Here is a 22,156-nt window from a genome sequence, read left to right on the forward strand (position 1 = left end):
CTTGGCACCGCCCCCTGCGTCCTGAACGGCGTCGCCATTGGGCAGCAGTGACTCAGGCGCGTCGCAGCCCCGCCCACCCCGCCCCGCCGTTTACCTTACATGGTCACGCGCTGCGTGAGTGGCCCGCGCGGCTGCGCGCTGGGAAGCGGGGGGGGTCGGGGGCGGAGCGGCGGAGAGGCGGCCGTGAGGCGGCGACGACTTGGGGGGGCCGGGCTGGGTTTGCTGAGGGAGGGTGAGAGGAAAACGCGGGGGGGGGTGCAGCGAGACGACGTCTCCCGAAAATAAAGAGAGGAGGGGGCGGGGAGGGCGGACGCGAGCGCGCATGGCCGCGGCTCGTGGCTGCGCGGTGCGCGGCAGCGGGGACGTGCTCCGGTGCGGCGGCCGTGGGGTGCTCGGTGCGCGCCGGCGCCTCTCATCTTCCTCGGCCCGGCCCCCGGCCCTCGCCGTCCCTGCCGCGCTGATTCTCTCTCTCTCTTTCTCTCTCTCCCTCTCTCTCTTTTTTTTTTTTTTTTTAAAGTGTGACTGAAACAAAACAAAGCCAAAGGGACGCTGGATTTATCATTGGTTGCTTTTTCTCCTCCTTTTTTTTCTTTTTTCTTTTTTTTTTTTTTTATGATCAAAAACAACCCCCCACCCGAGCAAACAAACACACACAAAAGCAGAAAGAAAGGGTCTTGCTCAGCAGCAGCATGGATGTCTTGGCTAGTTATAGTATATTCCAGGAACTCCAGCTTGTCCACGACACCGGCTACTTCTCAGCTTTGCCATCCTTGGAGGAAAACTGGCAGCAGGTGAATCATTTAAATTACTCCTGTAAATCTCTTAAGCGCAGACAATCGATGAATTGGGGCTGCATTTCTGACTTTATTTTATTTTTGTTCTTTAATTCAGGGCTGGGGTTTTTTGGTGGTAGTTTTTTTCCGCGTGGGTAGACCTTTAAATCTCTATATTTTTTTTCCCCATTGCAAACCGAGCAGTCCATTCAAATCTGTCTGCCTTCAGTCCTTTCTGAGCACGCCTGGCAGCACCTGAGATCCGGTGGCATTCTTTAGGGGTGTGTTTTTATGATGACTACTATTCTTATTTTTGATTCTTTTAAAATTTTTTTCTCTTTTTTTTCTCTCTCTGGTTTTGTTTTGGGTTTGGGGTTTTTTTTGTATCTTAATTTTCCCCCCATTCTTTTAAAGAACGCTGATCACTTCCATCCAGCGCTGACAACTGGCAGCTGGTGGAAACAGAACAGATTGTTCTTATTTTCAAATAACTAGTATACATCAATAAAAATCGTACCTTAAATCAGAGATGAGGTTTGAGCAGGTGTGTGGAAGCAGTAGCAAAAGATTTTAGTCTAAATGCTGTAACTAGGGAGGTGACTTTTTTTTTTTCTTTTTTTTAAAGAGGGTGGGGAGAAACACATATTTCTTGTTGTATACCTTTAAAGAATGATGTCTTAGGCTGGTTACTATAAACCAGTGTGTTTTGAGCCACCATAGGGTTAATGTGCAGACAGAACTAGGATAAAAAGGGAAATCAAGTATTAAGAATGCATTAAAATGCTGACTGCTGGCATGAATAAATAAGAGCAAGGAGAAGAGTAGGTTACAAAGAAGAGAGTTGTATAAAATGAACTACGAGCCCAAATGCATAGACCTCTAAGTACTTATCAGCTGGGATACTGAGGGAGGAAAAAGAAAGACAAAATTCCTTGTTACAGCAGGGCATTGTGAGGCAATCCTTTTTCTTGATGTGATTCTCTGGCAGAGATGATGCATCAAGTGAAATTCAGGAAACTGTTTTCTCTGAAAAAAAAAAATAATCTTTGCTGGTGAATAGGAACAGTGGAGTGTGGCTGGGATGACATGTGGTGCTAATGCAGCGCACGAACCTGTGACACTACCGGTTTAAGAATAACGGATTTCATTTTGCCTGCGTTCGCCTTAGTTGTGGCTAGCGTAAGAGTAGTGTGTATTAGGTCTCCAGTAAGTGACAGCTTGAGATGATAATTTACATTTTCCGTAGAAGTGTGTGCGGTGAGAAATGTGGACAGTTGAGCTTCAGGGGAGCACTCAGGTTGTAGCATTGTCATCCATCTGGACCAGGACTGGGTCTTTAAAGCTTTACACCATTAAAATTGTTTTGGCTTTGTGTGCATAGACCTCACACAGAGGAGAGGTTTTTTGACATCTACAGTGTGAACACATTCGGGATTTAATCTGCAAAATGACCAACCTAACTTTGCTTTATTCTTTGAGGGGGGGGAGGGGATGCTTTTTGTTAGTTGTATTCAGTTTGCACATCCATGATGGTCACATCTGCTGTCATTTTAGATTTTTAACATGCTAATTAAACTGAAGAGGTTAGTATAACTTCATTTAAAAAAATAATTTAATGGCATCGTTGTTGGATCAGTTGCATATTAGTAACAGTCCAGACAGTCCAGAGTGAGATAATCTGTTGACATAGCCAGCACGCTTTAGGCAGTACTGTGTGTGATACTCTGTCTCCTGCTGCCGCCTTTTATGTGTGGTAGAGCAGCAGTTTGTTTTGTATAGTACACTGTAGCTATGCAAGCCCACTATTACTACAGCACAATTTAAACTCAGACCCTCCTGGCTAAACTCCACTAATTCTCTGTATATGTTTGAAAAGAGAAGTTGAAAATATTTTGTATGTTTTCCCTTATTTCCCCTCAACTCCTTCAACCAGTGCCTGATGTTTCATACTATATCCTGTATTTGCAGTTTGTTTTTACATCCCTATTGCTGGTTGGACTCTTCTTGCAAACAACAAGGAGCAAGACTGATGTATCAGTGGTGGGAGCAATTGAAACTGACTATACAGAGCATGCTGTCATGCAGGCTTGGCAGACCCACTGACACAGAGACCCCAATTTCATTCTTCTGAATCACCTGCAAATAGAGTCATGTCTTGGGAATTTATTTATTTTAGGCAAGCTGTAGTAACTCTGGGACAAAGGGACGTGTGCATGTGTGTGTTTCTGAAGGTACGCCTTAAAACTGTTGAAACCCCAGGGAAGTGAGACGACAGGGCAGTGACTTGATTGCTGCAGGAAGCATCAGGATTGGGAAACAGCATCTTAAATTTTGAGTTGAAAACACTTGAACAAGTTTTGCTTTCACTCCATGAAGAGCTCTGGTGCTGTGCAATGCCCGAGTACCACACAGGGTCCAAAGCAGCACACCAGGAGATTACTTTGGCCTCTTAAAGAAGGGAGAAGTGGTTGTGTTGGTCAAGAGCAGGCATCTTTATCATGTTGTGAACTCCAGTTGTTTTGTGATTAGCAGCTACTAGCTCTTGATGTGGAGAGGTTAGTCTGTGCTCCTAGAAATGGTGCCTACTGTGATACTATAAAAGCTGCACTTGTCCCGCTGAAAATCAGTGCACACTTTGGGGTGAAAGTGTTGATGCAGTCCTGCGTTCCTTCTTGCCCTGGACCACACTTTTGTAGCTGCTGGCTGAGGACTATGCAACTGGGGTAGCTGCTCATATTTTCAGTTGTGAAACACCCATCACTCACAGAGGGCACTGACAGCACAATCAGGTTGCTATGTGCTTGCACACAGCTGATTGCTTTATTTCATCTCACTGCAAGAGAAATGTGAACAAATTTGGTATTGGTGCTTTTGGAGTTGAATGAGCATAACCCAGTAATATGTACAAACAAAACAGGTTTTGTGTAGGAAGAGATTGTCATCTCTTGTGTAGGTTTCTCCATTTTTTTTGGAAAAAAAAACATAAGCAAGAAACCCCTCCCTCCACTCTGGGCATAGTTTACATTGTAAAAGTGGAAAACTGAAGTGTAACTGAACCCATAATTTGTTACAGGTTTTAAAATGTACATTTTTAGGCAGCAAAAGCTTAGATTCACCATATCAGCTTCTGGTGTACACCTTTAGGCAAGACACTTGTGAGGCCAGGAGGTTTTTTTCCTGGAGTGAGGAGATCATGATCTAGTGAGTAACTCATAGCACAGCTTCATCAGGAGAGAGAGAATTTTGTTTAGTCTTTATTTAGGTTTTCCAGCAGCTTAATAATAAGCCATCACAGCACTGAGAGAGATTAAAGGAAGAGGTGGGCTCTGTGCATTGGAAAATGAGGTGTTTGCTGTGCATCAGCTGGCTGGTATCTCTGCATCTGTGTGTTTCTGCCTGGCACTTTATTCTGTTTCTGACTGAACTGTCCTAGTTACTCTGTGTCACTGCAAGCTGACTCTGCAGTTCAGGACCAGGGCAGTGGAGGATTTCAGCACCTTGATGGCTGCTGTGTTGCAGCAGGAGGACCTGTGGCCACATACACTGCTCCTTTGGGTTAGATGTCTGATGTGGCATCCCCAAGATTGGAGCCAGACTGCTGGGAGCGACAGCACTAGGCCAAAAGTGCTTTGTTACTGTGTATAGGAAGGAAGTGGGCAGGAGGCTGTTTTTGAAGGAGATGACTGTGAGGAGTGTGGCCTGTGCAGCTGCATGTGGTCCCACTTTGTGTGCCAGACTGCAAAAGGGGGGAGAGCAGGGCTGAACATGGACTTTCAGTCTGTTCTTCCTGCTGGGCCTTCACAACATCATTTGGGGGGAGTCATTTAAAGATCAATGTGCAGAAGGCATGTTTTGTAGTCAGGTATGTATCTTCCTTAGGGTAGTGTTTCATACCAACACTATTATCCTTTTCCATAGGCTCCTTGGAAGACTCTGAACTTGCCATTTTTGTGTAGAGAAGGGGTCGGATTGAGAGGCACTTTGGGTCTCTCTTCATATTCTCTGGTGGCCATAAGGCTGCCTCTAGCCTGGCAATTGCTGTAATGTCAGAGCACAGGAGCAGGAAGTTACGTAGCTGATGCAAGTACAGAAAATCTGCAGTAGCTAGCTGCCAAACCCTGGTTTATTATAAAAGAGACAGCCTTTCCCATGTGTGTCATCAAACAGAGCAGGTCTAATTGGCTGGCAGAAGTGGAAATAACCATTGCCCAGTAATGTTTCCTCTTGCCTTGGCTGACCTGGTGGCTCCCAGCTACAGCAAACAACAATCCTTCCAAGGAAGATGCATGTTTCCGGTAAAGCATAGCATCAAGAAAGCCTTTGTTTCGCTCTTGACTCTGTTGTAGACCCTTCTTTGCGTATTTTTAATCAAGTCTTCAAGTCTCAGTTTACCCTTTCTGAAGTGACTGACAACAATGTGTTAAGGCATGGTCTTTGTGGGGATAGGAGACTTAGTTTTGATCTGTTCTAGTGAAGTGCTTTGAGATCCCTGTGCTGGATAAGAGCACAATATCCTGAGGAGACTAATCTAGCAGAACTCCTACATCTTAATGCTGACTTCTGTTTGGCAGACAGGGTCATTTTCAGGCCTATAGGAAAAATTTCCACTCCTACTGGAAAAGAATAAATCACATTGGAGAACATTGCTGCCTCCCTATCGTGTTCATTGTTCTAGTTTAATGGCATAGTTGGCCACTACATAAACTAAACCATCTCTTCTAATATTGCTATTTCATCTTGGTTCCAGTCACAGTGTAACACATTTCTTAAGTGCTTATAGTAGTACATCATGCCTCTTGAGAATAACTTGCAGAAATGGTGTAATGCAATATATTTCAGACTCTTAAGTGCTGGTCCGTTTATACCTGCAGGCTCTCAGCTTCTTCCACCTGCTGGAAGCATGCTTCTTGCACCTTACAGGAAGAGAGTGAGGAAGAGAGCGAAGACAAACTTGAAACTGCTGCCTCTATTGTTTCATGATTCCTTAGTTACAGAATGATGTTGTGAGTGATTGTTTCTAGGCATTATGAAAATGTAGATTCCCGCAATCCACATTACACGTCTTAAATATCTGATTATGTGTGACTTGAGTCAAGTGATTCTGAAATGGGGTAAATACCTTTGAGCAATGCACTACCATAACATGAGTACTCAACTAGAAAATATTACCCCTTATTTGTTTGAGAGGCTCTAACCTCACATCCCCCAAGATCACACATTTTGTATGTCTTACTGAATAGGCAATGTATAAAGTAGGCTACATAAAACTCATGATATATAGCTAGTTTGCAATATAATACTTACATGTGGAAATAGCAAAAGTTCTTCAGTTCCATGCAGTAAATTCACATGTAAGAGGCAAACAGTGTCTTCTGGATACTGTCATATTTTTTGAGGCCCTGTCAAATGAGGCTGCACAAAGAAATGTCCAGTGTGTGGCTTCTCTGTACTGCATTGGGAAACGTGTTTTAGGGAAGTGAGAAGGAAGCTGCTTCTATTTGCCTCTGTAGCTGCATATGGACTATCCTGATTGCCATTGTCCTTTTAAAACAAAGGAAAACTTGCTTACTGCCTGAGCAGCATTGGTGTTTGCCCCATTGTTAATGTACCAATACTACATCTCATCTATCAAGTTTGTACATTTTGCAGAGAGGAAGAAACTTTGTAGGCTTTTGATCACCACACTCAAAACTCATAAAACATTATTTACAGATCTTGTAATTGGTGGCAATTTTCCTTTTTGATGGTAAACCTGAATTCTGGAGAGTTAATAAAGGTGTTTTCAAGAATGGGGCCGAGTCCTTCTTCCTTTCCTTTTTCTCTGGACTCTCAAATGTGTCCTGCCCGTTCTTTTATGTATTCATCTACAATACCCCATCTAGGAAGACATTCAGGAACTAGGGGTGCCATTTACATGGTGACTTTCAGGCTCCTTTCTTAGGAATCACCTTAATTGCTGCATTCTCCTCCCTACAAGTTCTTTTTGTACTGTGGATGCTTCCTTTCCGATCTAGATGAAGCTGGATTCACTTGAACTTCAGCTGATTCTGTAACAAACAAACATAACAAACCTACCTTCCTTCCTCCCAGATTTCTCTGGGTAGAGAGCAGGTTTAGAGTACAGATGTTACATAGGTATATTCCCCAGCTTGATGCTGTTGTAATTGAGACCATCACAGTTTTCTTCCATTGGCTTGTCTTGATAGGTGCTTACACGTGTTTTGAGTGTCTGAATTTAGTACTCTTTTGGCTGTGTCTCCTTCCCAGCATTGCCACCTTGAGTTAAAAAATAATGTGCCTTGTTCTCAAGACACTGAGACTGTCTTTAACATCACAGACATTTTATTTTTAAATTTGATGTTCTTTTTACATGCCTTGCTTCTGAGCCACTGAATATTTGTTTTATTGTCTTGTATTCTTAAAAATAAAGCCCCTGGGGTTTTCAACACTTACTTAATTCAAGCAACTTTTGTGGAACTTTGAGAGCTGGCAGTAGAGAGATAGGTGTGTACATCAGAAAAAGCTTGCATATTGCTGAGTTCACCAGGCTGTATTTGCTGTCCCTGCTCTGGCAGCACCGGAGGAGGAAGGCTGCCTGCCTGTTCAGGTTGTTAGGCTGCCTGTGAGAGCCGGCTTCATGTACCATTTCCCTCCTTAGAAGAAATTGTTGCAGTTTTAATGTTCAAGGATAGTTAGACATCTTGGATTTAATCAGGACACTATACCTTTGCTTCTCAGTTTTTCAGTTAAAAGATTAGTTGGCAGCTCTTCTGTTCTTATAGATCTACTGCAAAGATTCATCTTACGGGTTCACTGTGCTTGGGCACAGTGGCTGGGGCAGGAGAGGTTTGTGCTAGGCTATGGGGAAACAACTGCCCAGCCCCTTGGAAGCTGCTGGCCCAAATCTTGCCGTGCCAGCCAGCCAGTGCAGAAAACTCAGGACAGCTACTGCGCAGGGAGCTCTCAACAGGGTATGGCATTGCCTTCTGAAAAATGAAAATAAAGATCTGAGAGGCAAGCTTAAAGTGCCTTTCCCAGACGTCTGTTTTGGCTTTGAGACTACTTGTGTGTAGCACTACTTGGTCCTTTCTCTTTGTTTTTAAAAGGTATTTGAGTTGGTTGTAAAGTCAGCAGGAGGAGATGTGTTGTTTTTTGTTGTTGTTGTTGTTTAAAAGGTTTACTCTATCATCTCTGATGCATTAAGCTTCTCTGACGTTTTTCATTCTTTTAAAGCAGGTACCCATTCTCTCCCTGTTCTTACACATAAAGCATCCTTTTCAATGCAGAGCAACTGTGTGTTCCTCACATCTGTTATTGTTCGGAGAACCGTTCAGATGCATGTGGTATACTTTACAACACAGACTAGAGAGTCTGAGTCATTTATGCACAGGATGCATATTAATGTTTGGTGGAGGTCCAGCAGGCATACTTAAGTGTCATAATGGTTTTGAGCATGGTGCTACCATGTCTCGTGTCCTAATCCTCTTGGTTAATTCCCAGTATTGCGAATCCAAATGCAAAGGTGGGGTGTAAATCATACATGGGAGTCAACAACTCTGCAAGGGACAGAGAAGTAGACAGTGACACAGGCGAGCTTGGAAGACAGTGTGATTGATGGGGAAGGATGCAAAGGAGAAGGACGCTGGCTTGTGAGTGGCTCTTCTGAGACATTCCAATTAATGTCCAGATTTAGAAATGCTGCCCTTAGACCTGCAGCCTCCCAAGGTCAGTTTTAAAGGGATGCTGGTACAGGGTTGACATTTGACCACGACCAACCTTTGTAAAACATGTTCTGACAGAAATGGCAGTCGATGGAAGTATCTCCATCTATATAATTAAAAAAGCCCTGAAAGCAGAGCTTGTGTTTTTCTGGACAAGATTGTCTTGCCCACCTGCTGCCTTTGCAGCTCTTATGCTGCAGTATTCTTCCTGTGCAACTGAAGTGACTGGAAATCAAAGTGAAAATGACTGTTTGTTTGGATTGTGTGGCGAGGAAAAATGCATGTGGCATGTCAAGTAAATTAGATTTTTAAAATGCTTTCACTGCTCATAGGCTACAATGCTGTTAGGCATTTGGGTTTAATCCTGACTCTTGTGTGGGCAAAGTTCACTTTCAAGTATAAAGACAGTTCTTGGGTTTGTAAACATTTTGCAATTTCTGCTGGCTTGTTTTCACTCCAGCCTAGGAAGGGAATCAGCATTGTGCTGAATTGCTTTGTGCTGGTGGGGGTGAAGTAGGGGACTGCCTTTAATCGCCTGCGTTTATTCTCCAGCAGGGCTGGATGGAAAACAAAGGTTTCAGTGAGCAAAGGCCAGGGTGAAAATGTTCAGTGAGAGGAAGAGTAGAAGGGGTGTGAAGTGGTTCTGTGTGGTCTCTTTTTACACCCAAAATGGACATTAACCACGTCACAGCACTTAGGTGTGATGTTAGAGACTCAGATTTGAGTTGCTGCTTTACTTGATTCTGGTCTGTCCTTCCAGATCACATTTCGTATGTGTGAAATTTCAGTGGATGACATGGCTCCAAAACAAATATATTCCAGTAAAATACTTCAGATTGGACAAGAATTTTTTGGGAATGTTTGTTTGGTAGATATATTTCAACCAGTCATTTTTTCTAGGTGTTTTCCTGAGGGTCTGGCCCTGTTTTCAGTGTGAGAAACTTGTTTTGGCTAATGCCTTCAGCCTTGTTGTCAATTTTAGCTTTCTGTTTCAGGGTTTGCACCCCTAAAACTCAATACATTTTCCCCAGAAATTAGCAATTTGGCTAGTAAAAGGTATCTTTGCATCCTGTGACTCTTGCATCTTTTCAGAGCTGCAGCCACATCTCTCTGTGATGCCATAAGCAATGCCTGGATACTTCTGGTCACTGACCTGGGTGTCTGCTATTCCTTCCTTGGCAAGGCTTGTTGATGTATAAGATGAACAAGAGTAGTGCAATCACATATTTTGCTCTCCTGCCAACTCCCTCACTCCTCCCTCCTCTGCTCATCTAGTGCCAGTGAGGTGCTGTGCCTGTTTGTTGGTGAGAAGTCAGTGCACTCTTGGCACCTCTGTCTTAAGGCTGGGTCTGAGGTGCCCCACATCCCAGGGTGCAGAGTGAGGTGAGTAGCTCAGAGGTTTTGTTTTTTCCTGTGACTTCGCAGTTGTGTGAAGGGGGCTAGCCCTGCAGATATTGCTGCCTCCTTTCAGCTGGTGAAAAAAATTAAATAGTCTTGGTTTGGGGGATGTTGTTTTCCCCTTCTTTCTTTTGGCCTCCCCTGTCAGCCTGGAAAATTTATGCTGCTCCGAAGAAAACATTCCACTCATCTGCTGCTACTACAGCTGCCATGTGAGTAATAAAGTACGGAAAGGAGGAAGGGAGAGGAAAGATGGGAGCTGGTGTTTCATATGGAAAGCATCAGGCCAGAAGTGGCTTTGTTTCTGACACGTGGACAGTGGAGAGGCTGCAGTTGCTGTTCAGTGGAAAATCAGTGCAAGTGAAAAGAATCCTCCCTTATTAGTGACTAGATCAGGTTCTTAGCAAGGTGCTTGTTGTTCCTATTTGGTTTCTGATCTTTTGAGGTTGTGTAAAGTCATGTTTGTAGGCTTTCCTGCACAGTCAAGGAAACCAGGAGCTTGATTTTGGTGCTGAGAAGGATGGGTTTGATGTAACCAAGTCTTTCTCTACTTAATTTGCATGGCACCAGCTGTACTATGAGCTGGCTGCAATGCTCATGCTCTCTCCTCAGGCAGCCCTGATTTTCTCCTTGCTCATGACAGTTTTGTGTTTTTCAAGAATGACTCCTTTATTATTTTTTTCTTAGAGGATGGGAAATGAGTTTCAGGGTACCCTCTTTACTGAGTGTGCGTAGCTCATCTTGGACTTTCTGAGCTTTGGTGGTTTGTTTAGTGTGAATAAGCCACAGTTGTTTGAGGAACAGAAGGATGTCAGTGCATAGTCACTTTCTAGTGTGAAGGGCTTGGTAAACGGGTAACCTCGCAGCATAGTTTCTCAGTGCTGAGAAGAATACCAGTAGGTGTATAGACCTCTACAAAGACTGTATTAGGATTTCTTTTTCCCATATGAGAAATTCACATTGGGTTTCTTTGTCTCCATTTCTTTAAGTGGAAAAGGTCAAGAAAATCTTTGATGTTCAGTTTTGAATGCTTTTTCTCTCTTTGTAAATGGGAAGAATAGTACCCACATCACGCTGGGAGCTTCAGATCAGTCGGTGAGTCAGATCCCAGGCTGATGCAAACTGAGGCAGATCTGACAAAGTCACAGCGGTGATATGCAGATTTACGCTGGCCCAGTGTCCAGAAAGTCACTTGGCACCTTGTAAGAGAATGGTCCGTACAAATCCTAGGTCTTGTCAGAATGTGGAGTAAATACTGGGGTGCGGGCAGAAAACAGCACACCCATTTTAATAATTTGATTAAAACAATATTGCTATTCTATGGCTCTCATGATTGTATTTCTGCTGGTGTTGGAGGGAGGAGAGATTCTCAAGTGCCATAATGAGGAAGTACACTTTAAAAAAACCCGTTGCACAATAGGCCACTAAGTTGTACTCTAGCTATATTGGCCTATTTCTGTTTTATAGTGAGTGTGGCCTCAGGCATCCTATAAATACCATTTCTCCCCCCACCTTCAGCTAATAAATAATGAAAACCATACCAGAAAGAAATTTTCTTTCTATGAAGGAGTGGGAGGTCCTGAGCTACCCTCTATAACACAAAAGATGTAGCATGATTTGTTTTCTTTGATTTTTCAAATGAAGAAAATGTGGGAGTAAGAGGGAAGGAGAAGATGTTTCTAAGTACTAAATGCGCTCTCCTCAACACTGGAAGGTAGGATGATGTCTGGTGTGGGCATTGCTTCCCCCAGGACAGTAATACCCATCTCTGAAATGAAGATAGATGAGAGAGGTCTCTGAACAGTCTCAGTACATGGGAAGAAAGAAGGATCCCATTCTGATTTACCCTCAGGCTTTCATATCCAGCAGCGGAAGCCAACTTGAAAGTGGGTGTAAATGAGTGCCTAAAGAAGATTTTTTTGTAATTCAGTGGGTTGTGTCATCCAAGGGACTAAATTATCAGAATGGCCCTTATTGACCTTAAAATCTGCTTCTGTAAGTAGGTCCTCTTTGAGATATTTTTGCTTTGTTTTAATGATGTCAAAAAGCTGTAGTGTAAATGTGAGTCATTAATGATCCTGGTGTGTGCACATACGGCCGACCAGACACGTTTTATTTCAAGAATCCAGCAGAGCTATGCTGTGTGTCTGGTTGGAACTGTGTTTCAGAGGAATGACCAGGTTTGTGGAGGTAGAGGCTCTCTCCTGTGCTGACTAGAATCAAAACTGAGTCCTTGACATGTTGAGAGTGGGGGGGGCACGTTCTCACTGCAGGTCAGCCTCTAGGGTCAGAGAAGGGTCAGGGAAGACCTTGCATTTAGTGAAGGGGTTTTACTGGTTAATTCTGAAGGCAAATGAGGTTCAAGAACAGGGTGCACATGATGAAAAGGTATTTTCAGTCATTGCCTTCATGCAGCAACAATAAACTCTGCATATAGAAGCCTAAAAACAGATACAAGCATGGGGTTGAAAACCACATGGTAATATTGATATTGAGGAGCAGGGTTGTGGTGAGTTGCTGCCCTTTGTTTAGGAAACAATATCTGTATACTGATTAGTTATTTACTTGAAGACCACTGGTTTTGCAGTTGATGGATGTGAGGTGGTTGTATACCTGGATCGTGGTTAAAAGCCTCTTGAATTTTGGTGTCCATGTAGCCCATCTCTGCCCTCCTTCTCAGCAAGGGAAGCTGCTCTGATTAAGGCAGGGAGCAGGCCTGCTCAAAACACTATGGGTTCAGTGGCAGGGTCATGCCATCATCCCTCTAGAGGATTCCCCCTCTGCTCTGCCACCACCAGCTGTGGTAGCCTTGAGCAGAGTGACTCCCCACTACCTTAAGGGAGGATTTGCCAAAGCTGCTAGTGTAAGGCAGAAGAGCTTGTCTCAGCCAGAGGAACATTAGCTACTCTGGACAGCAAGATGCTCTTCAGTTTGGGCTCCAGACCTTCCTGTTACATTTGTCCACTGTGCTGCTTTTAAACATCTCTGCTCCTTTGAATCAGCTTGGTATGCCTTCATGGCATACCAATATTTTCCCGGTATTTCAGAGGATGGGTGATGCCCTTTCTTTCCTGTGTAGCAGGAAAGCTGCTTGCCCCATACACTTATAACAAAACCGGAGCCTTGACAGATAGCAACGAGGAGCACAGACAGCTGCAGGCCCTGGTGCTCTGCTGGTTTTTGCTTGGTTCTGCCTCTCAAAACTTCTCATAGGAACTGTAATTTTTCTCCCTTTCATTCAGTAAGCTCTTAAGATGTGGGTATCTGTGAGGGGTTTTTTAATGTGGTACATGAGGACTGTAAAGAAACAGGTCCTAAACTGTACTCTGTTGCTAATGGTCCTGCAGACCAGCATGTAAAGAGCTGTTTTAACAGAAACTAAGTAGTGAAAACATGGATGGACCTGCAGGACCAAGAGGCACCACGTGGCACTATCCTTATGACTCGATGGAGTGATTACACTGGTCTACATCCTGGGTGTATTCTTCAATTTCATGACTGCCGGGAAGAGGTGAAAACAGAGGGCTATGTAGAAAATCCACTGTCCATCCATATCTCAATCAGTGTAAAAGTTGAAGCTCAGAAGTTAAATGTGACTGAAAAAATTGTGGGAAAGTGGAACTCTGTCCCTACTTCCGTTTCAATACCAGGGACTGTGCTAGCAAATTTGTGCAGTCTGAAGCAGCAAAAATCCTCAATGGTACTCCAGTCGGTTAGAGGACCTGACACCTACAGTCTTGGAAGCAAAACTTGCAAGTTGTCTTTCTGAAGCTCAAATTTTCCAAGAGCAATGATAGAGCTGTTTCAGCAGAGAAAAATAGATACCTTTTCATCCAAGACCCAGAAGTTTCAAATATTCAGATGTCTGTTTGATTTGATGATTGGACTTTGAACAGATAAAATGCTTCACAGCTGTTGCCCTTTGAGAGCAGGGAAGCTGTAGCATACCTATTTTACAGGCTGGGAAACTGGGACACCCTAGTGCTCAGTTTTGGAGAGAGGAAGTCAAGAGCAGAGCTTGAAAAGGATACCAGCTCCCTTATTTCCATTTTAATTAAATTCTTTCTGCAGTTGTCTTCTCTGGCAGTTTAACTGGTGAAATGTGGTCTAGTGGAGGAATTTTTGGATGCAGACTTGACAGGAATATTTTTTTTGGCCAGATCCTTGCTTAGTGTAAATTATGATGACTCCACTACCTACGATTACAGTACCAGTGATATCCTTTTCCCCTCTGAGAATCTGGCCCTGGTTTGCAGTGGGCCATGTCATATAATTTGTTCTTTTTAATTTCAGTTTGTCTAGACACTTCTGCAGCACCCCTTTCTGGGAGGACTTTGTGCCAGCAGCTGTGGAGCAGCACCACACTTCTCTGGTGAGAAAAGCTCAGCCAGCATGGCATCGAGGTGGCCTGATGTGCTGAAACTCAGTATTTCATCTCCCTGGTGCAGATTTTGGCTTTGATAGTCTTGGTGGTTTTTTGCTGGAGAAGTGGCAGAGGGAATTCCCTGTGGAGGGAGAGCGAGTCTGTTGTTTTCTGCATTTTGGACACTGTGTTGTCCCAGCTGAGTGATGGAGGAAGATGGCTGGTGCCAATGCAGCATTTCTGTGGTAGTATTTCTTTCCAGCAATGGATGATACACATCTCTTTGTGGGTAAGAAGGTCTTTCTCCTGGTTTTAAAGGCCATTTGCTGGTCTTGTGTTTATTACAGTCAGTCTTTTCTCCCTTGCTGTCAGTATTTACCACTCAGGCTTTAGCTTCTCTGCTATTGTTTACTCCTACACTTGGCATAAGGTTGGTACCTCTCTAGCCCTCTTGAAGCTTTAGGATCCTAAAGTAATTTTAAAAAAAACTATTTTTGAGAAAACCATAAAAGCATACACTGTTTCTGGAATTCCTTCTAAGCTTGGTCAATACTTAAGGAGCAGAACTCTTCCAAAAAGCAGCTTGAATGGAAGCGGCTGAGACATTACTTGTGCAATATTGGTGATTTTGAGAGAGACGTTTCCCCTGTGAATTGCTGCAGGAGTTGCACGCTTTCTCCCATCCTCATCAGAGACAGGAGCATGTGACTATCCTCATGTAAGGTAGTACAGTGTTAATAATGCTGCTGTATTGGTCAAATTGGGCTGATTGGGACATCTGGGAGGATTAATTTTGACTCCTAATGCTGTTTATCCTAAAGTGCATTTTCTAGACCTTTCACTAGGTGAAGAGTGTGGTGTGCTTTTTGTCATAGCCTACAGAAGCAACACTTTTAAAAGATTTCAAGGTGTCCCACCATCCACTGCCTCTATAATTTCTGCCCTTAGGACAACCACCTCACTCCCACTCAGAGCTGGATGTGTCTCAAGTTTAAGTATGTGTTGTGGAGAGGACCCAGTTGTTTGTCCTTGCAGACTGCCTGGAGCAGTTATTGGCTGCTGGTATGTGCTTGTCTGTGTACAGAGTGATGGGAACAGGAGAGACTTCCTCTTTGCTTAGAAAGTGAACAAAGCATTGGTAAGAAAGCAGCACAGAAGGAAAAACACGTGCAGGGTGGTTTTGTTCCCTGCCCCTGGCTGATATTCGTGACCTTGTTAAAAAGAACGGTTTGCTTCAGAGACTGCACGTGGTCATTTTTAAGTGTAGGAGAGAAACCAAATGTGGCTTTTATTTTCCTATCTGATAAATTGCCAATTGCAGGTTTTACTTACAGAACACGCTGAGTAGTCTGAGAAGAACACGATCACCTTGATATTATATTTATGAGTAAAAATGGTATGAGGCAGAGAAAGCTCTTAGCTCGCATGTAAAGAAGACTTTTAATGCAGTTTTTGTTTCCAGGAATGCAACATTACTCGTGGTAGAGAAGGGACACATTAGCAGGCTTGGCAGGAGGACTGAAATGCCAAGGGGCACTCGGGGACTTGCAGGGGCAATTTAACATCATGCTGGTTTGACAGGTGTCATGAGCTTGATGCTGGGTAGTGATGGGACGTCTACAGAGCAGAGAAGGGTTAGAGACATTTGAAGAGGGGCAAAACTCCTGAACCTTGCTCTGGTCATGGTGGGAGCACCTCTGGGGCCCTCTGAGCAGAGCCAATGTGTTCGGAAGTGCTGTGATATGTCCTGCAGGATATCAGGGTGGCAACCAAGTCATGAGTCATGTCCAGAGAATTGTGTCCTGAATGCATAGGCTGCCGATAGTTTTGACTATAGCTAAAGAACAACAGTTTGAGGGCATTTCTCTCCTGTTCTGAGTCCCGGTTCCTGGGCTATTGGGTCTGAAGTAGATCCCTCCAGCAGCCTCTGCCACCACAAGGCGTTTTTGCTCTTGCTTCAGCTCTGACGTCATGCAACCACTTGGGAAACACAACTGCTTGGGCAGCAAGAGCTGGCTGGTGGCGAAGCAGCAAAGTGCTCCCAGGAATGTTGCCTGTGTAGCAGAGGCTCAGCTTGTGGTCTCTCTTGTGGCTTCTCCTCTCCCAGCATAACAGTTACCTTCGTATGCTTATAACCAAAATAAAATTGCAGGTTCTGAAAGCCATAATTTGTACTTGGGAGAAGATAATGTTTGTCTTTAGCTATTGCAGGGCTTGTACCAAAGCATGGTGACAGAGGTCTGAAGTGTTTGGGATGAAGATAGCTGGCAACAGACTCCACCTTTGGGGGCTACTAAAAATAGCTTTATTCAAGCAGTATTGATGATAAACAAAATGCCAGGGAGGATTGGTTGCACTGTGAGGAAGAGGACCTCCTTCCTGCAGCAGGAGGGGCTGGCCTTCCTCAGTTCCCGCTCTTCTTCCCACAAGCTAAGCCAAGAGAGTCTGGCTGTGGTCTAAGCTGTGACACTGGAGACTTCCATCCCATCCAGAAAGACAATAGAGGGAAGAAGTGGTATACAGCCAACCCACAAAGGCAAGCATATCTCGGGAGATGCTACATAGGCTTAAATAGAGTTGAAAAGGGAAATGGGGGAAAATGGACAGCTAAGGTAAACTAACTACATTTTTTTTAAACATTTGTGTTGGAAATATGCCAGATACTGTGTCCACTGTTGGGATTATAATGACTACAATATGTTTCCTCTTTTCCTTGTTGGTAAGTGGGTTTTGTTTGTTTCCTTTCTGGAGAATGATGAGGGACTGCAGTTCCCAGCAATGCATATTTGGTAGTGAACTGGAGCTGTTTAGGACAGTTTAATGGGTAAGTGCCACGAATGTGACATCTTCCAATTTCCAGCATCATCATTTGGGCCTTTTCATCTCAGGAAAAGATAGAATGTTGATTTCTCCCCCCCACCCAGTTTTGTCAAGGAGGATGCTTAGGGATGTATCTGGAAAGCTGAAGGTCTCAGAGCCTCTCAGCAGCACTGGTACAGGCAGAAAGAATGCTAAGAGCCCTGTCAGCAGAGTGATGCCCTCATCTGGTATCCTCTCAGCATGGTTGTGCTGAGTGTTGTGTTCAGTGATGCACCTGGAATTAATCTGGGAACTCTCCCAATTAATTTTAGGGGGAAAGATGCCAACATGAACTTAAGGCAGGGTTGGTGGTTTTGCATGGTATTTTCCAATGCATTTGCCTGGAAAAACAGAAGATTTAAGAGAAAGCATGAAAAGGAACAGTGAGTTGCCTTGATTGTAAGGCTTCTGCCCAAGTAAAGAGTTTTGCTGAGGAGATGCAGTATAAAGAAACAGGGGAAGGAGAGGGTGCTTGCAGAGGAAGAGGCTGAAAAGATTAGCTCTCTGAGCTCCTGGAGTCAGACAGGTTTCTGGGCAGTGTTCAATGAGGTCTTGTCCCATCTTCCACCTCCTTCAGGAAGAATAGAGTTGCTTCTGTATCTGCTGATACTTCATCACAGCACCTAGCATCGCCTTCTCACTGGTTTGTTTAGAGTAACTATGTTGCCACCTTTGGGCTTTTCTGCGTTGGAGAGTGTTTCCGTGCACGCATGTCGCGACAGGGTATCACGTAGTTAGTTCCTCTAGCAAAATGAAGTCTTCTGCACAGAAAAATCTTGGATTAACCATGGTGGGTGTTTGGATGCTGGGAAGTTGTTGTATCTTCCAGGAACACCAAAATATTGCATTCCTTCTGAGCTATTTTCTGGCTGCTTTGCTATTAATAACTCTGTCCTGAAATAGCACTTTCATATTGCAGCACATTAAAATCCATAACAACTGGGTGGGTGTCCACAGTCAAGAGACTGAAGAAAGTGAGGAAGTGCAAGGGTTCTGGTTGTGTGCAGTGGCTCAGAGGTGTGCTGACTTTGATCAACTGGTAATGGCACCTGCACAGCTTTCTCAAGTCAATAAATGACAGGGCTCTTAATGGGATCTCCCAGCTTCTCAGTGGCATGCTTCAGCCAGTAGTTATACAGCATGCTGGAAACTGCACTGGCAGGGGGCTCATCCTGATCCTTTCATGAAGGGTGAGGATCTGTCTCTCACTTCTGATGGCTTACCTTGAGTTGCTAATGAAAGCCACAAAAGGCCCTGCCAGATCTCCCTTTTCTTTGATCTAATGGATCTGGGGATACAGGTGTCCTCAGATACCTCTGGACACTGAGTGTCTGGGCCAATACTGGGTAGGCACTTTACTAATATACTCTAGCAAATTGCTTTTATAAGGACCATGCTGCTTTTATCAAGGTGTATAGCAGCCCAAATGCAAGAAGAGAGAAAAAATAGACAAGAAAATAAAAAGAGAGGAAAAGGAAAAGACTCTTGGCTGTAAAGAAGCATGCTTTAGAGGGCACCAGGCTTTTGAGTCAGACACATAGAATGGTAGGGGTTGGAAGGGACCTCTGGAGATCATATAGTCCAACCCCCTGCACTCATGCAGGATTGCCTAGATCAGGAATGTGTCCAGGCAGATTTTGAAGGCCTCCAGAAGAGGAAACTCCACAACCTCTCTGGGCAGTCAGAATAAGAGGCAAACTTACCTACATTGGGATGTTTAAGCATGAAGGCTGTTGTTTCTCTGCATAGATGATGAAAACTCTGGCCTAGAAGTGGTGGAATCTAGTTTGTGAATACCTCTGTATAGACTGCCCTGATATTTAAAAAGCCCCAAATCCCACCAAAAAACCAAACCCAAATCCAAGCATCAGGATGTTTGAAGGTCGTATTATTTTTAACTTCTTTCCATTTTCCCATTTGGGTCACATTATTCCTAATAAACTAGACAAGACTTGTAATACAAAGTAACCACCTCCAGCCATCAAAGAATGTGTCAAATTCTGCTTCATGTGAGCCACAGAGTTAAATGGTGCTAAGCAAGAGCAGACTTTCATGGAGTTTGAGTGTTGGCAAGTTCCTCAACTGATGTAAACAGGAACCATGAAATCAGGGCCACTCTATGCTGATTTACCCCGGCTGAGAATCCAGTTGCACTTCCCATTGCTTTGTTGTGAGTCTGAGGTTTTCTCCTTGATGCAACTGTGAAACCAAAGTCTTTTGTCTTCTCTTTTCCTTGCTCAGACTGGCATATTTATCAGAGTAGCACATGCATCTTCTAGCTCTTGTAAGATAACAACTTACTCAAATGTTTAAAAAAAAAAAAAAAAAAAGAAAAGAAAAAACTGGCAAATGGCTTTCTGTAAATAAGCTTGGGCAGTTGTTGTGCTCCTGTTAGAGTTTAAACTCCATCCAAAGAACCCACTTCTCTCCTCATGGCTGGAGGCAGGCTTTGGTCCTATGTATTTATTGTTGTTTAGAAACTGTACAAATGCTCTTTCATTCATTTTTGTTCTGTCTTTTTTTCTACAACACATTCCTCTCCTTCCTTATGCTTCCTTTTTCCTAGACAGGTCCCCACCTCTTCCTCCTCACAGCCAAAAATAATACAAAAGGGAGCAGACAAAAGGGTTTTTTTTGAGTTGAGCCATGGGATGTAATAGTGAATGGGCATCATGTACAGGGCAGATAGAGGAGTTGCAGTGCAAAAATGTTAATCACACAAAGTCCAGATGACAAATTGTAGGTTTTGGGGTTAGGAATACAGTGTTATGCATCCTATTGTTTAATATGTTTTTAGGTCAGAACAGAAGAGATGACTCACAACCCAGGATTCTTATGAAACGCACCATGTATTGAGTGTATTGATCACATCTCTTCTCCAGGTTTGATTGAATAAGCTAATTGTGAAGAATTGTGCTTACAAATATGCTGTTGCCTGAGAGTGCATGAACACAGCTGGTGTATACATTTGTGTCAGCTGCTGAGTAGGAAATGTTAAACTGTCTCTGGATGTTAATGAAACCTCTCTAAAGAGTACATTTTTTCATTCATGATCCTATACAGAGTAATTACAAGGAATCCAATTCTGCTGTGTAACCCCACTGCAATACTTTGTAAGGATGAATCTTAATTGAGGATCAAGACCTAAAAAAATTGCTCTGCTTTGTACATTCCATAGCCATTAGCATTTGCTCTTGCATATCCATTTCCTGTGAGAAGTTTACCACACTCCGGCGCATGCTTTGAACCCTGTCACTGGGAGCTTGAACTGACAATCCAAGGAGCTAATTGTGCCTTTTTGCTATTTATAATGCTAAATTAAAGCTGCTTCCAGACTGGATGACAACAGGTTAAATAAATACTAGGTGTAATTTGAAGAAAAGTTTGCAGTGAGGGCCACTAGCCAGCTCACTCAAAACCATCCAGGGTTGCTATATAAATAAATGATGTCTTCAGAAAGATTTTAAAATGCATTATATATATATAATTCCAAATGGTCATTGTATGGCTACTTGCTGTCTGGAGTGGCTGGCAGCATGCGATGCATGTGCTGGTGTATAAGCACACATGGTCTATTGTCGTGTTTTGATGCTAGCACAATGGGCTGCCTGCACTTTTGAATTCTTGTGTGGCTGTTCTTTATCCTTTGCTGACACCGATGCAACTTTTTTTGTTGTTGTGACTGGTTGCAGATATTTTATCTATCTTTATTAAACAGTCAAAAAACCCAACAAAAGCTCTCCAGAGCCCTGGTTCAGTGTTTGCAGATTTCTTTCAACCTTTTTTTTTTTTTTATCTAGATGCGTATCAAATTCAGCCACGCGTAGCTGCAGTCCTTTGTTCACTATCTCACCACCATTGCTGTGAAAATCTCTGTGCTTACAGCCCAAATACCACAGATTTCAGTAGGGAAAAAATTGTCTGTTAAAAAGGATATTTGTTAGATAAGATATATTTCATTATCATTAAATTTGGGAACAAATCTTGATTTTTTTTTTTTTTTGACTTGTTGGTTATAGTTGTGGGTTCAGACTTTTGTTTCAGACATTTGGTTTACTACCTATTTCTGCTGGTGAACATTGCTAATTTATGGCAAAATTAATTTTGATCTTTTGAGCATTAGAGGCTTATCAGAGTCTTTTATAACCCTCGTTACATCATTCCCTAGAGCAACAGGGAAATGGCTTGTATTTATATGAAGGCAATGATTCTGTCCTTTAAGTAAATCTGTAGAACATTTTACATTAAAATATATCTTCACTGAATGTTGTTGATTCTCCTGATTTCAGCATCTTTTATGCTCTGAAGAAAAATGCTTTGGAGAATATTCAGGGAGAAAGCCATCTGGGTCTTGGTAGGAGAGTGTTCATTGAGAGTGCTGTTGTGCATGAATAACAGTGAATGGGTTGGTTTGGCTAAATACATTTCCTTTAAAGGTTCATGCTTTGGGCCGAGACCAAGGGAGACAATGGCCACAGGCCATTATTATATTCAAGAAATTTGCAAACAGAGGCATGAGTCGTGTGTAGCACAGTCAAGAATTTCTAGACTCGTCCATTGCAGGCTCTGGTGGCTGCAGAAACCCACTCAGCTGGTGTTAGAGCAGACCAGCCTGGCAGTTCAGCTGTACTTTCAAGTTACTACAGGAAAGCAAGTCTTTGCATATCAGATGATCTTTACTGACTGTGTGTCTGCCTGCTTTTTGCTCTTGGCAAAAGCCTGGGTTTTGAGCATGCAGTTAACTTGTTTATCTTCATATATGCAAGGGATTAAGAGCATACATGCAGACTTTTACCATGAGCTAGCTGTCATTAAATGTCTTATTGTTGTACCTTAGAAGTGGTTTTAGCGGTTTTTCCCCCAATGAACTATGTAACATGTAGGTGAGATGTGCTGGGCACTTGACTAGGAGTTTTGATTTAAACCCTGTGTAGTAGAAATTATTTGCTTGAAACTTTTTTTACTAGCCATTCATTTCAGATTGTAGTTTTCCCATTTTCCCAAGTGTATTTTGCAAAACTACTTATTTTAAGACTAAAATT

The 22,156-nt window shown here is 43.2% G+C and overlaps 1 protein-coding gene across 3 annotated transcripts in view; it reads left to right on the forward strand.

Moving 5' to 3' along the window:
• The first annotated feature begins 627 nt into the window (after window positions 1-627).
• The window catches only part of KLF7 (KLF transcription factor 7), a 412,385-nt gene continuing 390,856 nt past the window's right edge, over window positions 628-22,156 (forward strand). For all 3 annotated transcript variants that reach the window (XR_008462881.1, XR_008462883.1, XM_009899053.2), the window contains exon 1: window positions 628-791. Coding sequence is in view for 1 of the 3 variants with exons in the window: in XM_009899053.2 (XP_009897355.1) it covers window positions 690-791 (102 nt within the window). In the remaining 2 variants the exon portion in view is untranslated. The remainder of the gene's footprint in view (window positions 792-22,156) is intronic.

Source organism: Dryobates pubescens, chromosome 2 (assembly GCF_014839835.1).
Source record: "Dryobates pubescens isolate bDryPub1 chromosome 2, bDryPub1.pri, whole genome shotgun sequence".
Taxonomy (NCBI): domain Eukaryota; kingdom Metazoa; phylum Chordata; class Aves; order Piciformes; family Picidae; genus Dryobates; species Dryobates pubescens.